The sequence below is a fragment of the Carassius gibelio genome, chromosome A19 (genome assembly GCF_023724105.1).
Source record: "Carassius gibelio isolate Cgi1373 ecotype wild population from Czech Republic chromosome A19, carGib1.2-hapl.c, whole genome shotgun sequence".
In the NCBI taxonomy this organism is placed as follows: Eukaryota; Metazoa; Chordata; class Actinopteri; order Cypriniformes; family Cyprinidae; genus Carassius; species Carassius gibelio.
The window spans coordinates 11,690,371-11,708,596 of record NC_068389.1 but is presented as its reverse complement, the minus strand read 5'-3'; the positions used below and the strand labels follow the sequence as shown (position 1 = coordinate 11,708,596).

At 36.9% G+C, this 18,226-nt stretch overlaps 1 protein-coding gene and 1 pseudogene across 1 annotated transcript; both read left to right on the top strand.

Moving 5' to 3' along the window:
- The first annotated feature begins 1,594 nt into the window (after positions 1 to 1,594).
- Positions 1,595 to 5,912, top strand: myclb (MYCL proto-oncogene, bHLH transcription factor b). The gene is made up of 3 exons (XM_052533939.1): positions 1,595 to 1,939; positions 2,418 to 3,013; positions 4,060 to 5,912. Exons 2-3 carry the CDS (start codon positions 2,443 to 2,445, stop codon positions 4,704 to 4,706), a joined length of 1,218 nt encoding a protein of 405 aa, XP_052389899.1. The 5' UTR covers positions 1,595 to 1,939; positions 2,418 to 2,442; the 3' UTR covers positions 4,707 to 5,912.
- A 1,916-nt stretch (positions 5,913 to 7,828) lies between these two features.
- LOC127935566 (tRNA dimethylallyltransferase-like) overlaps positions 7,829 to 18,226 on the top strand; it is a 38,512-nt pseudogene continuing 28,114 nt past the window's right edge.

Sequence of the window (18,226 nt, the reverse complement as noted above, 5' to 3'; positions counted from 1 at the left end):
ATTCTTTATTTCTAATTTGCATTTTCCACTGCTTTGAAGGCTAACTTCTTATTTAGCACCTTTATTTAGCATCTAGTATATGATAACAGCATGCTAATGCTAAGGCTAATAACACATGCAAACACTCTTAAACACCTCTGTAAGTCTTTGTCCCCTGTGCTACCCAAACACCAGCTCCACACACACACACACACACACATACACACACACACACACACACACACACACACACACACACACACACACACACCTACTGAGTAAAACTGAGTTGAGAAGGATGCAACAATGCATCAATGCAAACCAACTGTCAGAGCAACCCAATAAAACTTGCCTATAGCCTGGTATCATTGACCAGCCTCCTAAAAACTCTTTTGTTTCTGTATTTGTATGGGACAATTGGATAAAAAGGGTGGGTCGAAAAAGAAAAGCAAATTTTATTAAAAGACCATAAAGCCAAAGAAAGAAAGATACATCTCTCAGGGGAGATTTTTCAGTCACTGTCGGAATGAAGAGCCTGTGTTCTGCGTAAGGTCAAGGTCTTAAATTAAGAGGTGAAGAAAAGGAGAGGACAGACACTGAATTGAGACACTAGTCAGCGATTATACTTACTTCCTAATGCACAGATTTGACATATGGGACATTGTTGGAAAAAAGGAAATGTGTTATAGCCATAAGAAACCGTATTGTCACAAGTACAGCTTGTGCACTGCCAGCAATTCATTAAGCTGTCTGGCACTAATTATCATCTTGAGCTAGCTACACAGATAAGATATTAAGGCTGGATATGACTTTTCACTCACAATAATAATAAAATAATGTGTAGTTCAATTCAACATATGGAAATCAAAAAATCTTCCGTTGTATGTGAGATAAAGTAAGATCTAATGTTTCACTTTCTTTTCTCAGATCTCATGCACAATGATGTGCTAGCATTTTGCATTGCAAAAATAATATTATGATTATTTTATTAAGGGACATAATATGCAACCTGGAATAAATTTTTTGGGAGGTTTATTTTTTATTTTTTATTTTTTACCTTCACGTGATAATTATTTCAACCAAAAGCTTGAATTCCGAATAAATAAATAAATAATAATAATTCCTATGTATGTATGTATCTATGTTTGTGTGTATGTATTTATTTAAACATTCTTAAAACAAGACTATTATTTGATTTTTAACAACATTATTCTTAAACAATCGTTGTATATATTTAAATAATAATATATAAAAATTAATAACTTACTTAATAAATAATTTAAGTATATTATTAAATATATTTTGTTATATTTGTTTGTAGTATAAGAAATTAAATAATTGTCAAATAGATAGTAATATCTGGCATTGATATAATGTAAAATGCATTTTTATTTAAATCTTGCAAATGTCTTGTTGTTGAGCTGATGTAGAGTATATCGTCTTAAAAGTGTTTTCAAATCTGAAAGAGACAAGTCTATTAAACATTTCTCCCAATCATGATCTGAATTTATCCCTGTACACCCAAATCTCAAATGAACCTCAGACCCTGTCACTTTAAGCAGTGGGCGTGGTCAGAGCCCATATGCAAATCCAGCCACTACTTTGGCTGGGTACTCGTTTCAGGTGTCTATAGTGAGCGCTAGCCGCGGTTTGAGAAGGAGCACACAGACGCGATAAAGGGCGCAGAAAGAAGCTAAGTTCTCATGAAGAAGCCCACTGCAAATTAGCAAACATCCTCGCAACTCAAGTTCTAAACAACAGCCGGATAATACTAAACCACACTCGAGAAACCCCACACAAGACAGGATTATTCAACAAACAGCTGATGACGCTTTCTTAACCTGTTGACATGAAAGCTTTTTGTGCAAAACATTTAGCTGAGGCTCACTGGTGAACCGCAACACCTTATTTTCGCGTCTCAAATGACAGGCAACATACTCTCTCCCGGATCTGTACTACGGTAAGTGTTTAAGCAAGGAACGCCTAATTTATTTGGTTGACTTTAATCGATTTTGGGGGCATTTCACAACAAATAATGCAATTCTATGAGACAGTATACACTAGTGTAACCTATTTACTTACATGAAGCGTTAAATGGTTGTATTATGTAATAGAAATAGCCTATGTTGCGAAACTTCAAGTTTTATACAGTGGAACTGCATGCAGACCAAATACTCTAGCATTGCGTTAAGACGTTTATAAAATAATCACATTTGATAATAATGCATTTGCATGCATATTGTTAATGAATTCATAATTAATTCATAATTTATATTATTTAGTATAATTTGATATTAAGATTTAAATTAATTCATTTTTTGTAATTATATAGCTACTAGCTCATTGAAAATAAAAATGAAGTGCTGTAAGTCGATTATCTCTCACAGAGCACCGTAAGATCGGATTGTTTTTAAAAGCGGATCAATTGTGGTTTTCAGATCTTGAGCTCTGAGGAAGACACCAATGCCAGGAATCAGTGCAAACGCATCGCGAAATGAGAAGTGGGAGATGGAGGAATACGACCAATATCAGCACTATTTCTACGACGATCTCAACTTGGACGAGGACGACTTCTTCAAATCGACGGCGCCAAGTGAGGACATTTGGAAGAAATTCGAGCTCGTGCCAACCCCGCCCCTGTCGCCCGTCAGGAGACTGGAAGGTACCGGTCCATCTCCAGGGGACAGACTAGAGTGGGTGTCCCAGTTCATAGGACAGGACGACGAGCAGGAGGGACCGTGCAAACTGAACGCGGAGGAGACTCTGGAGAACTTCAGCTCCATCATTATTCACGACTGCATGTGGAGCGGTTTCTCCGCCAGTCAGAAGCAGGAGAAAGTTGTCAGCGGGCGCTTGTCCTGCTCTGCACAGTCGAAGCTCTCCAGCAAGGCGCAGTGCGTCCCAGCGGACGCGCCTGCTCTCAACAGCTTGGCGACAGATTGCGTGGATCCAGCAGCTGTCCTTACCTTCCCCCTGAGCAGCAGCTGCAAGAAACAGGTGTCATCCGGGTCAGAATCTCGCAGCGACTCCTCTGGTAAAGCACGAGACGTTAATTTTTAAACGCTACATATCAATACATCTCACTTTATTTGCCGAACAATGTAAATTTGCATTTGTGTTGACACCTCATTTCGACACCTGACGGATCTCAATGTCAGTGATTATGCAGTGCAGTAGTTACCATTCATTTGTGCATTAAGTAGAACTAAGAAAAACCCTGACATACTTGAATAGAAAAGTTGCAGTGGTGCCATGGGATTTAGCTTGGCATTTCATTTCGAATATGTGTGGAATGTAATAGTGTGCTGAGCTTCCACATTCCTCAAGTGGAACAAAAGGAGAAATTGTTTTAGTTGTGGGCGGTGCCAGCAGCAGAAACCTATAATAAGGATGCTTGGATCCTAAAGGGACACCCAGGGGCCACTCAGTTGTCCATGAAAGAACAATAAGTACCTGAAGTTTTCCACCTTTTTTGGGGGGGGGCTTTAATTATATTCTATATTTTCACTTAAAGGGCACATGCAGCTTACGTTTTGCCAAAAAGAAAAGTTCTGTATCATTTGCTCATGTCATTTTGTGGTATGACATTCTGCAGAATACCAAACATACATTTCAGCTCTTTTTATCCATGCAATGAAAGTCAAAGGTGTCCAAAAAAAAAAAAAAAAACACTGGATACCATTTACTTTCTTTTTATGGACCCAAAACATATTTATTAATGTATTTATTTTCAGCTTCGATATAACTTTTAATAGTGGATTTCTGATTTTGTGACGAACATTATGCTTTGTGCTGTGCACTAGAAGTAATTGCATAGTGAAATCAGAGTAGAGGGAACTCACAACAGATGCTTCTCTTATCAAAATACACATCAGAGGTGACTCTAAGTTCATTATTGCAGTTCAAAGCCTCTTACTTTCCTCTTGTTGAGAATAGGGAACTGAAAGAAACCTACGATTCATCTTGTAGTTTCGGAACCCATCTAATTAAAGATCTTACATTCTGAATGGAGTTTCTATGGGTGAGTGGAATGGTGTTGCACATACAGTCAATCTACATTTCTTTCTGTTGCTCTTTCAGATGATGAAGAGATTGATGTAGTGACGGTGGAACATAAGCAGAAGAAATCGCGCTTGGTGAACGCCCGTAAACCAGTGACCATCACAGTTCGTGCAGACCCCTATGACACTTGCATGAAGCGTTTCCACATCTCCATTCACCAGCAACAGCACAACTACGCTGCCCGCTCTCCCGACAGTTATCCTGAAGAGGAGCCACCTCGCAAGAAGATCAGGCAAGAGACCTTGCAGCCACGAGTGGGTTCCACACCCCAAACCCCAGAAAGAAAAAGCCCCTTGCCTTCCCCCTCAGTCCCCACTCCATCTCAGACGGTCTCTGATTCTCCAACACACACATCCTACCACCTCAAATCCCAACCATCCAGCCCTCAGAGTTCAGACTGTGAGGACACGGACAAGCGGAAAACACATAACTTCTTGGAGCGGAAAAGACGCAATGACCTCCGTTCCAGATTTCTGGCCCTTCGGGATGAGATCCCAGGTCTGGTTGACTGTCCCAAGACGCCCAAAGTTGTGATCTTGACCAAGGCCACAGAATACCTGCGTACGCTGCACGTCAGCGACAAACAGAAGGCGCACGTGAAGAAGCAGCTGAAAAACAGACAACAGCAGCTACTACGAAGACTTGCTGAACTAAAACGTGCATAAACCTTCATAGTCCAACCATTTTTTCAATAGGAACTGTGTAGAACTACGTTTTCTCCAAAAGTGGGATATTTAATGGAACGGACTCTGTATTTTGAGATTGGTTCTTCAGTTTTTGTTCTTTGCACATTTGCCTTCGCAACGGGGGAGACGAACTTGTGGAAGCTGTGGAACTGGTTCGAGCATTTTTCAAAGCGGGTCATAATTTCAGATTTTCATTTTGAAATTTCAAGATTTAAACCATGAATGTGCGTTATCTTAAATTCTTTTGCGAAAGCTTAAGTATTTGGGCGGGGAAGTATTATTTCATTGAATTAGCATGCCAAATTAAGCATTGTTTGAAAATGTAGCAAATTTATATGCATGTGTAATTGATCTTCTAAACCATCAAGCCTTTTTTGGCGGGGGAATCTTGAATTTATCTAGGTAAATACTCAAAGTAACTTCTCCGTTAATAGTGCTTTATCTAAATTAACCTAAATTTAAGGAGAGCTGTGTGCCCCCGTTGCCACATGATGACCGATTAAGTTTAACAGACAGGAAGTTGCATCACTGTTGCTTTGTTACATTGTGTTCCACTGTTTTTTTCAGTTATTGTTGTATATTATTGTTAACATTCAGGACCGTTTCCAGCACAGCCTTGCAGTGTATATAAACTGTGGCATATTCTTCAGACATATGTATATAATAATAGTGGTGTACAGGACATTGTGTAAAAATACATACTTTGTGTTTTGAATATGAAAATCAGCACTGTTAATAGATTTTATTTTCTGTTTTTCTGTCATCTGTCCTAAAACTTGGTTGGCCCACCTGCCTTCCCTAGAGATCTCAAAGTTTCTATTTTTGTTAAGAAAAGTTGTAAAAAATGTCAAAAAGATAAATAAAACAAAACTATCAATGTTTCATTTCCATCACTAGCCACTTTATGCTGTTTTCACTGACTATTCCCTTTGTGTTTGGAAATTTCTTTGTCTTTTCACTCTTGTGGCAGAAAAAAAATGCTAAAAGAATTTTGTACTAGTTATATTTTCTTACAGAATTAATTGTATCATTGTTTGATTTCTATTTAAATATAAAGTTGTACTGATGGCATATGCTTACTTATTTCCCAATATGACCATGTGGTCATTTGAAGTTTATGCACATGGTCATTTGTCATGCAATTATTTGTCAAAAATAAAGGCCATGTGCTCAAAGCAATCACCACTTACTGATTGAGGTGACTTCTGTTTGTATATTCAGTGTTGCCATAAGATCAATCAGAAATAAATACTTTCAGAAATAGACCGTACTTCACACCAGGGATGCATATGCCATCAGTAACCTGTTGTTGTTGTTTTTTCTTTCACTTTTGTCACTTGTCATCAGGTGTCATAACGGGAGGAGAATGGCAGCAGCATCGTCTAAGCACTTTGTGTTCTGTACCTCATAAGCCTATATACATAAACTCAAAATTGGGTGAACAATAAAATAAATTCAGTTCAAATCCTGTCAGCATCCTTGTCTTTCTTTGTTAATTAGCTTTTAACGCCACTTAAATGCTTTCAGATTTGGTTGCATACACCTGAAGCCATGCATGAAAATTTTAACATTTTTACAGAATAAGACATAAATGTTAGTTCTCTCGTAAACAATCTGTCATCAATTCAGTCTTGTGTTGTTCCAGACATGCATGATTTAATTCTGTGGAACATAAGATGCCTTTTGTGAGAGAAAAAAAAAAAAAAAGATGCAATGAATGTGAAGAGTGACTCATACAGGCTAAGAATAACAACAGGGTTAGTAAATGGTTGACATCTGGGTGAACTTTCTCTTTAAAATGACCTTAAGACAGATTTTTGGCAGTTTTTAAATAATCTCTTGATCAATGAGCCAATGAGTGGTTATGAAGTGCACCATGACTGTTTAAATATTATTATCCTGGCTCGCTTGTGTCAGAAAATAGGGCGAGGTTTTACTATGTGTGGCATAAGAGCTATTTCAGTTCATCAACACCTGGGTGAGAGTGTGAACTCGATTTGATCGTTTCATTAGCGAGAGCTACTTTTAGTTGACACGTCGTAGTGGCCTTTACCATGGCAACGAGCATCTCTCTTCCGTGGCGCAGAACGCTCAGTTGCCAAGGAGACAGAAGAGAGCTATTCATACCCGTGTTCTTCCGGAAGGTGCACAAGCCAACCTGCTAAAGTCAAAGCAGCAAACGTAAAGATTAAAGAACTGTGCCAACTCATCAGATAAGTGAGTGACAGCTGAAAGCCCTCATCAATGCATTGAAGAATACGGATACTAGTTTCACCATTTTACTAATAAATAGCACTCATTGCTGGGTAGATTAATTGCTAAATTAATTGCATTACTGATTACAAATTACACTATAAAATGGTATTTATTAATATCAACTATTTGATTATTAATTTTATGTAACATATTCCAAATACATATTTAATTACTTTTATTGACAACTTTTTAGAGTACTGTCTCCTTTATCCTGTAAATTCTAATGGGACTGTTTTGTAACACACACACACGCACGCACGCACGGACGCGCGCACACACACACACATATACATATATATATAAAGAAATAGGGTAAAAAAAAAGCATAATTAGGGACAATTAATAAATTATGAATGATTAATGCCATTGTGTGGGTATGCAATGCAATCTGATTTTGAGCATTTTGAAATGTAATATAATCCAACTACAAATAAATAAATGAAAGAATTAATAAATAAAAGTAAATCAATAAATGCTGCTAAATATATAAATGTACTTAATTTTTGGTTACTAGCCAGCAATAATTATGTTATTAGTTATTACAGGATTCTATATGAATGCATTAGTGATTACTAATGCATCCATATACTAATGCATTCCAAACAATTTTTTCCTTGTTTGGAACAAGCAGACCCATTTTATTGTTCATATATATTACAAATCCTGTTTTCCAATAACTTTTTGCTCGATTGTTGAACTTCTGTCCTGTTTCTGAATGAGACACCCTTACCTTCGCGTGACTTACCTGCTGAAGCCGAATCCTTCCATCCCGTTCCTATGGAAACAGTGTTAGTTGCTTGGAGACAGTTCCCTCCTCCGTCGCGAGATCTCCGCGCGTGCTCAGATCGTTCTACAGCCGCGAGAGGTTGCTGTCATGGCGGCCGCCACGCGTGTGCTCAGGAGAGGCATCAGCCCGTCTTTACTGGTGATTTTAGGAGCCACGGGAACGGGCAAATCCAAACTAGCTATCGAGATCGGGAAAAGGCTTAATGGGGAAATTATAAGCGCCGATTTCATGCAGGTGAGTCGAGCGATCCACTGGTTCATCTGTCAAACAGAGAAGAAAGTGAAAAGGCATTGAGATTAATAAATGACAGGTCGTCTTAAAACAGCAGAGCTGAAATATTAGTTAGTGCTTTACATTGGAACAGCATGATTTGTCTGAAGCTTTGGTTTGGTGAGACATTAAATGCAGCATGTTTTATATCGTATTAAACTAGCATCGCGATTCCAAAGCATCTGGAGTCCAAAATATGATTAGTAATTAGATTTCCCTCCAAATATAGATAGGAGCAAACATTGTTTAAACTTGGAAAACGCATCGTACACGTTTGAGGTTTCAGATTTTTTTTTTTTTTTTTTTTTTTTCGTGTCCACCTTTGGTCGACATTTTTTGACAATGCTCCACGCGATCATAATTCATAAATTTGTCATAAAGCCAAGATTAAAGTCGTGTCTACTGGTCTGCCACCAACACCAGGGTTATGTCAAGCAACGTGTAATAACTGACTTACATTTAAGTTGATTTGGTAAATTATCTTACATGCATTGGTAATCTAAAGGTGAGCATTGCTCAGTTTTCTGACAGGATCTGTTTTAATGGGTTTCCTTAAATGGATAGAAGTGATCATCTGCACTAGTTTGCTACTTTTGGTTATGAATAGTTCTGACCAAAGCTGGAGATATTTTGAGCATGCGCATAACAGAGCATGTTGCCTAACGGTATGAATGATGTCTTACAAAATAATTGAACCATCCAGTGCCAACTCTAGATCATGGTCTATATAATATTTGGAGAAAGCTGTCCGTTAGCATTGCTGTGAATCGCAGATACATTTACTCAGTTGGTACAGATACCCAGAGAAGTACACGATTAGATGTCTGCCTTCTTTGCTTGTTGCATGGGCTTTTAGTTCTGCTGCCAGGTTGTATTGGGCAGTTCACAGCGAACTCAAAAGCAGTGCATAGGCAAGATATCTTTTGCTATTTTATTTATATATTTTTAGAGTATTTTCAACGACTCTGGGCAGCTATTTAGGGTGTGCAAGGCCAAGGGCTGTCTGCTTGAATGAGGAAATCATGAAAAAAAAAAAAAAAAAAGCACACTTGCCACACTCACATTGAAATATTTCAATGACAGGAACTGCCCCAGTTCTTATGCTTTCTTATGCTCAAATAGCATTAAAATAAAAAAAGAAAGAAAAAATTATTTTGGGGTCTGAACTAGGGATATGACAGTATGAAAATTTTCCTTCAGCAATTAATTGCTAATGCTTTTATCATGGTATTATCACAGTATTGCCATTTCTTTTAAAAAAAGTTGTCATAATACAGTATAACAGGTTTAACAGGTTTTTATAACAAAAATAACTGAACATTTAAATACAATAAAGCAATACAGAAAAATATATAAAGTTAAAATTTTACACAGATTAAAGTGCAAAAGAACTATAAAGACCCGTAGGTATCACTTTACAATAAGACCTCTTTAGTTAACCATTAACATTCACAATGAGCAATAGCTACATTTTCTAAATAAGTTATTAATCTTTGTTAAAAAAAAACTAAAGTCTTTGTTCATGTTAGCTCATTAAATAACACATTTGCAGCTTTTTTTTTTTTTTTTTAACAACGTGTTATTAAATATTAGAATACCTAAGATTTATGAATGTTCAGAATAATTTTTCTTTGGCAGTTTCACTAATGAATTAACTAATGTTAACTAATGAAGCCCTAATGTAAAGTTTGAACGAACAATAAAGAATCAGAATCAGAATCAGAATCAGAATGAGCTTTATTGCCAGGTATGTTTACACATACAAGGAATTTGTTTTCGTGACAGAAGCTCCGCAGTACAACAGAATGACAGCGACAGAACATAAAACACATAATAAAATAATAAAAAATACAAATAAGTAGATAGTGAATGACAATATACAAATTGACAATTGTAGGCAGGTATATTACAAAATGCAGTTATGTATGTACATGTGTATTATGTGCAAAATTTAAGTGTATACTAAGTATGTGTGTTAGATAAATGATAAATCAAAACACTTTCAAAAAATATCTATGGCATGTTGTAGTCCAGATAAAAAAAAAAAAAAAAAAAAGTAAATAGCCTATTAAGTCTAAATATTTAAGTATTTGGTGCTGTGATGAACACCGTAGCGAATACACAAATCTGAATGGATATTTTAAATTATTTAAATATGTTTTAGAATGTAGTGCATCAGAGCGCACAGGTATCTTTCAAGCAGCATACAGCATGTTGTGCATTTTGACCAGTTGATGGGAATAGTATTCTTAAAATTAATTCCAAATTCGGAATAATTTGTAATATATAATTATTCACGGTATTTAGAAGTGCCCACAATAACAATACCGTGCATACTCATTAACGTGATGTATTGCTTTACCGAATACCGGCACATATCTTGGCTAAACCAGTGAATCTTTTTTATGATACACTTATTTCTAACAGGGCGAATGGGTTCTGTTTCTTTCCCACACTCTATCCCCATCCTTTCTAGGAGTATGTAAGTTTAGTGAGTGGGAGTGAAATACATTGAAAAGGGTGGTTTGCTTTGTTAACAATAAATGCCTGTGTACAGCTATCCTCTGCAATTACAGTGTATTACTGTAGGGAGCTCCAAAAATTCACAGAAATGTACAAAACTACATGCAGTTGTTGTGAGCTATAGTGAAAGATAACAATCTACATTTTTAATATGTGGTTTGAATCAGATTTGAATACGACAGTGGCTTGTTAGTTCCTCAATGTGAGTAGAAGCCCATTGGTCACTGTCGATGACAATTTCAAATGTGCTGGACATTTGCACACTGTAGCTTTACTTTGTATGCAAATGCATTTTGGTTTAATCATACTTATCTATTTACCTCGAGTCCTGTAGTGCAAATATTGAGAATTGGAACGAAGCTTTACTCTGTCACAATAACAAATTTTGCTGGATGAATAACACAATTTTCGTTCTAAGACCAGTTTCAACTAATATAATGATAATGGCATAATAACGCAGGTACACCTTTTCAAAGATTAATAAACTTTTATTTTATTTTATGGCAGATTCAGAGCAAGAAATACCAACATGTTGACTTTGTGTGGCTTAAAATTAATACATTTTGTATGTTTGTATGTTATATTATTTTTATTTGCCAGTTAGGGATGCTCATTTTGACAGTTTAACCTTTAACCGGAAGTAAACATTTTGACCGATGAAGGGGCTGTTCACATATCGCGTGTTTTGGGCGCTCAAGTTTGTTATTTCAAATGGGGTATGCAGGCTCATGATGGAAGCGCCACTGTGTGACGCGCTTGTTTTTTTCAGGCGCGTCCGTGCCGCATCTAGTTAAAAACATCTTAGCTTTTCAGAATGACGCAACAGGTCATGTGAAAAGAACCAACTCAATCAGCTTCCTTCAGGGTGAAATTCCCCGTTGTTTTTGAAAAATGGGGTGCACCCAGACACTACAGAGTTTTTTACATTTCTTCATAAATAAATCTTGTAGCAGAGTTACAGCTAGGGTTTTTCAGTGGTGGAAATCCATTACTGAAATTTCCTTGTTGTAACAGATATCGCGGCTGATGGATGCTTAGCAATGATAGACGCCTCAGGAGCGCAACTGCCCGAGCGCTTTGGAATGGAGGAGAAAATGACGCGCCTAGCGTTTTCTATGCTTTTTTTAGGCTCGACGTGTGAATGGCCCGTGTGTGTGTGTGTGTGTATGTGTGTGTGAACTCATGACACACGCAACCACACGCCTACAGACGTATTTAGCTGAGCAAGCCAAATTAAGTGAGCGAAATGTAGGGTACTATGTGGGACCATTTCGAGAGAAAGGGCAACGAAGTTACTTGCAAAATATGCTACGCAATATTAAAATAAAAAAGTAGTGCAAGTACAATGCAATATCACTTGAGACGCAGACATCCGCAAGCAAATGAAATGCGCTTCCCAAAGCTGGTCACTCTAGCGAGACGTTATCTTATCATTCCCGGGACATCTGTGCCATCGGAGAGACTAACCTCACATCATGACATTTTAAATTATTATTCTTTTTTTATAAAAATTGAAAAAATTATCAAGCATTTTTTTTTTTTTTATCGTGCGATTAATTGATTTATCGACAATCGTGACTGGCCTATTAGTCAAGTTTATTTTTACTACCATATCTTCCAGCACTTTGCAGCTATGATCAGGTAAATTTGCTGAGGTGCATCCTCTACCAAATCTGTGTCAGTAATGGATGAAAAGGCTTTGGCTGTATGGACCCCTTTTGTGCCCTCAGGGCCCCTGGAAGCAAGGACTGGGAGCCCAGGGGGTGGGTTTAGTGAAGGTTTGGTACAACATTTGCATATACGCTTGTCTATTATTCTTGGTAGAAAAGGACTTTTCTGCTTTTGAGTTTGGGTCAGTTTAATTGTACATTAAAGCCTCATTCAGGATGTTGAAATTTAGACCGTATCCTAAGCTTAACTGGGTGTATTTTGTGTATTTTATGGCTTGAAAGTGCGGCTCTGATGTACAAAGTTACAATTATGATAATTTTCTCAGATAATTACATAATCTTTCTAAATGCAGCACATAGATTACATCATTGGCAAAGTATCCTTAAGACGATTGCTCTGTTATAGCTTCTCTTAAAAATTTTGACATGCATTTTTGTTTAAATATCTAGCCCTATTTGCTATTCAATGACTCCTTTATCAGCTGTGTTTACTTACTTGCTGTTGCTCAATCCCTAACCCTTAGTATTAAACTTCGGTTTTTGTCCTGCACATTTGGGCTAAAGACATGAATGATACCTCAAATTGTGTGGCTTGTTGAAGAGAGATGGGCTTTGACTTATGACTTTTGCCTAGTTGGTGAAACATGCGAAATAAACTTACATTTCAAGGAGGGCCTTGAGCCATATCTAGAGACAAGAATATCATAGAGATTTGGGTAGGGCTCCGAGATTTGGGAAATATTTTCTTTTGCCATTTGTAGGGCTGCACAATTTGGCCAAACATTTTGTGATTATATATTTATAATATGTAGGGATGTAATGATTGACTCAACTCAGGAGTCGAAGTTATTTATTTATATTTTACAAAATTAGATTTTAGACATATTATATATTAAATGTGTCCTTTTATATTTGCTTGGACAAAATGCTGCACATTTCTTTGTGAAATTGAAATATAACACTATATTAATATACTAATATAGCACTTGCATATTATTGCTGTTTTGTTGGTTTTGACTGCTTCTATTGTTCTCATTTGTAAGTCACTTTCCATAAAAGAGTCTGCTAATTGAAAAACTTTTAATATAAATAACAAAATTTTAAAACAAGCCCCAAAATCAAATAAATAGCAATATATATATATATATATATATATATATATATATATATATATATATATATATATATATATATATTTTCATCTAAACAAAATAAGGCTTTGTCAGTGCTCTTTCCATTTAAAATGTGGCAACCATTGATTTTTAATCATGATCGAACAAAGATGCTGCATACATGCAACAATGAGCAGTTTCAAACTAAATTAATTTGAAATTTGAAGCAAATACAGAATTCCCCTCAGACATACATTCATATAAACATATACAAATAATAATTATTATTATAATTTTATTACAAAATCAAATATGAAACGTTTCAGAAATATGGTTGCATTTCAGAGAGCGCTTTTAAAAATGGCTCTTTTACTGAGAACAGGTGCTATATAAGAGCTTCTCATTCCAAGATTGGTAAGATGGTTGGTGGATTCCAACTTGTTATAAACAACTCAAAAACCACATGCGGTGATAAATTATTGCGAACTGAGCCATTTTGAGATACTGAAAACGCTGGATCATGAATGGATAAACACAGTGCCTCACTTCACTCTAAAATATGGAGCACATGTATTTATTTAGTAGAAATTTCAACCTTTGTGATTTGATACTTGCACTAAACTTATTTTGAATGCTCTTGAATACTCTAACAACTCCCATGGCGACTTTGGTACAGGCAAGTGCCACTGATGTTCTTCATAGAAGATTTGAACCTTTAGTTGTCCTTCCCTCATGCGTCTTCCTTGAGGATGTATTGCTCTATTAAGAGTGGCATGGCTGTCACCTGGTGCAGTTAATTGGGTTATGCTAATAAAACTCCTCCCTTGTGCTGCACTGCAGTCCCATCCACTGCTCACACACTGTGCTGCAAGCTGGCTCCTCCAAAACCCCTCACTGGTGGTAACGCTCCACAAGAGATACAATGAAAGATTTGGATTGACCTAGCAGCAGTGTGTTTCGTGTATCTGTGGAGTATATTGAAAAGTATCGCATTTGTTCGTAGATAGTAAATGCATGTTTGTGCAAGAGTGAGTTGGGCTTTTTTTGTTGCACGCTATTGACGTGCTGAAATGGTGCCTACCCGCCTATTATGCTCAGTAGCTTTCAATGGACATTCAACTGCCATGCGGCTTACACAGGACACTATTTAGATTTTGAATGGCAGTACTGTACAGAGGGTTAGAATGGGACTAATCCGTGAGAGCGACCGATTGTTTGTGTGGTCAGGTTGGGATTGAATATTTGAATAATAGTTTATTGAAGTCTGGTACCCAAATTCTTGCTGTTGGTGCGAGCAGTGTCATGTAAGGTCACAGAGGGATTGGCTCAATAGACCACGGGTTGACAAACTGCTCATGGGAACCCCGGCTGTGGTCAATAAGGCCGTAACTAGAGAAAAGAAAGAAGGGATTCTGCTTTTCACACGAGGTCTTCAAGATCCCAACAGCCTTTTTAATAGGCCCATTCACAAGAATGAAGGACCAGGAGACCTAAACGCAAGCGGTTATTAATGGACTTTAGTAGGTGTTTGGGTTCACTGATGCGGAACCGATTCTTATTACACTTTGCTGGTGTCATCTTTTGATCAGTGTAAAAGGAATCCAAAGGGTTTATAGAAAAACGAGACCTGCACAAACACCCACGCTGCCGTGTTTGAGCTACAATGACTTGCTAAATTAGATTATTTTAAAAGTTGTTATTCATGGCATATGTTTACGTGCCATATGATCTAAAGGTAATCTAATTTACACAGATAACCAGTTAACCATATGAATTTGATATTGGTAATGTTGAAAATCGGATCAAATCAATTTTTCTTCTTTCTCAAGCTGACACTTTAAATCAGAGATTTAAATGTCCAACTTATTTATGTTAAAATGTTTTCAAAGTATCAAATTAAATTATTTTTGTACATTTCAGTGCTGATATAATAAATGTGGCGGAGCCTCTTAAGTGATTCAAAGAGAGCTAATCACTAAGATTTATAGACACAGCATCGCATAATTTCTCATGGCCTGTAAACTGGAGTATACTGATGTTTAGAGGCACTGAGTTTTCAACAGACTCTGTGTAGGACCTTGAAAGTGAATTCACATAGTCAGTAACCATTTACCTGAACTTTATTTAACCTTGTGACACGATGTGAAGACTCTTTCAAAGACCGATTTGGCCTCTTTTCCACGAACTTTCAGCACATGACAAATGACTGGCCTTGACTCATCTGTGCTCTCCTGTTGCACAGGATAGCCGTAATTCAAAGAGAATCATTTATCAACCTGATTTGAATACTCTGTTGGACGCAGGCCTTTAAAGCATTTGTCTAATTTCTGTTCCTTTTTTCTAAACTCTTTGATAAGGAGTTGCACCTGTTTGAGCACTTGTTTGCACTTACACCTCCCTGTGTGCTGAGTTAATGGATCAGACCTTAAAGCAGACAGAACCTACATGGACAGCAATGGAAACCCACAGGGGCCTTGCCATGTAAATGTACCCAGCAATTATTGCAGTCAGGTTGCTTTGCTAATTAATGCATCTGTCTAATGATTGATGGATTTTAGTTTTGCATTAATATCAGATTTATTTTTAATGCAATAATTCACCCAGTCATTATAATTATTTAAATGTCTTTCCTTTGTGCCTAATCTCTTTTCAAACCTATATGTGGGGATGTGCTATATATTATCAGTGATATTTTAATATTATTTTCAATATTTATACTCAATTTTATTGTTGTTTCTTTTACTATATTTTACTATTTAATTTTTAAACAATTTAGGCAAAATAAATTGTTTTATAGCTGCCATTATAATTAGGGCTGTACTATTATGACAAAAATCATAATTGTCGATTATTCCCTTGAAATTGTTATTGTGATTATTACGATTGTCATAATTTACATTGAATGAAGTTCATATCATTGTTCGATGCAACTGCATGTCGTATATTTATATGAAAATAAACAAGCTTAAAACACTCTAACTGAAAAACCTTTAGTGCTTTTCTATAGTATTAAGCCTCAAATGTCAACTATATATCGGATTGGTTTCTTCTTTAATTTATAAAAAGTAAAAATATGAATGGTATTTATAATGTTATACTAAAACTAAATTTAAATAATGGGAAAAACCCTTAAGATAACATGTAGAAAGAAAGAAAAATAAACACATCTTAAGCACGCAGAATAACATACCATATTTTTCGGACTTTAAGTCACACCTGAGTTTAAGTCGCATCAGTCCAAAAATACGTCATGATGAGGAAAAAAACATATATAAGTTGCACTGGACTATAAGTCACATTTATTTAGACCCAAGAACCAAGAGAAAACATTACCGTTTCCAGCCACGAGAGGGTGCTATATGCTGCTTAGTGTAGGCTACAGGAGCAGTGAGCAGCATAGAGCGCCCTCTCTCGGCTGTAGACAGAAAAGTTTTCTCTTGGTTCATTTCTCTTGGTTCATGTCAAATTAATTTTGATAAATAAGTCGCACCTGACTATAAGTCGACGGACCAGCCAAACTATGAAAAAAAGTGCGACTTATAGTCCGGAAAATACGGTAAGTGGACTTTGAACGATTAAGTAATTGTGGCATCCATAAAGCGCGATTAGACATTTGATCAATTGTGCAGCCCTAATTATAGGCTTTTTATTTCTTCTGTGGAACACACAGAACTAACTTTTGAAGAATGTTCATACAGTTCTTTTCCGTACAACATTCTTATTGACCAGGGGCTGGATTCACGAAAATCTTCTTAAGATCTTAAGAAAATTCCACGAAGTTGGTAAGAATGTTCTTAAGTGCAGTTCTTGAAAAAAATCTTAAGTTCTCAAATATATTCTTAAGAGCATCTTAATTTTTTTCTTAAGAAGAAAATAACAGCCGTTATCTGAATGATTAGATGACGCACTGCTAAACTCACACTATTGTCTTCTTGCGCTTTCCTAATAATCATAATAAGCACGCACCATAGACTCAGCTTCACGTTTTTAATGCGGCCTGTTTTTGAACAGTCACAATAGCCTGTCTCAAGCTGCAGCGATACGTTTCATTCATTTTTGTGCTATGTTTTAACACTCTCATCTAAGTGAACGCTTCCGGTATGTAAGTCCGCGCAGCAAATGCGTCCTGCGCATTCATATGTGCATAGTACAGCCAAAGATTATGTGTTTATAAGCTAAAATTAACTTAAAAAATAAACTATTAAATTTTTTTTGTATATAATGACAGAGTTGTCATATTTGGCAGAACTATTGCTGTAAACATCTGATTTATAACCTAATTGACAGATGCAGGTGACAGGGAAAAGGTTAATGTGGCCTTTTATGCTTTGAAGCTCAGGCACTAAATGCTTTTGGAAGGAACCATTTCCACCTTTTGCCAAACACACCAGCAGCTAAATTCAATTTGAGTTGAATGAATGAAAATCCAATTGTGTCAGTCTGTCTGGCTGCCTAGGACTGGCGGCGCAGCACATGCCTGCTGTGACGTCTGCATTCATCCCGGTGTCTGAGAAACCTCAACAGAGCCAGAGATCTGCCTGATATCCAGTTAAACTCCCACACTGGTCTCTCGGTGCAGACTGAAGCGAGAAATAGAAGTGATGTCGCTCATTTATTCTCCATTGCTCATCTCCTCTGGCACCCTGTTCTTTCCTCCTAGAAAAGCTTTAAAAGAGGTGTTGAAGTGGGTTAGTTGTGGGTGGGGTGTTGAGTGTGGCGCGATTCAGAAAGCCTCCATAATGATGACTGCACAATAGCGCTAAAGTGAGGGGAAAGAGCGACATTGTGAATGATTTATTAGCTTGGCTTCACTGAGCCATTCCTGGAGGAGAGGAGGAATGGATGGAAAGACAGAGGAGAGTGGGGAAGCGTGAATGACTG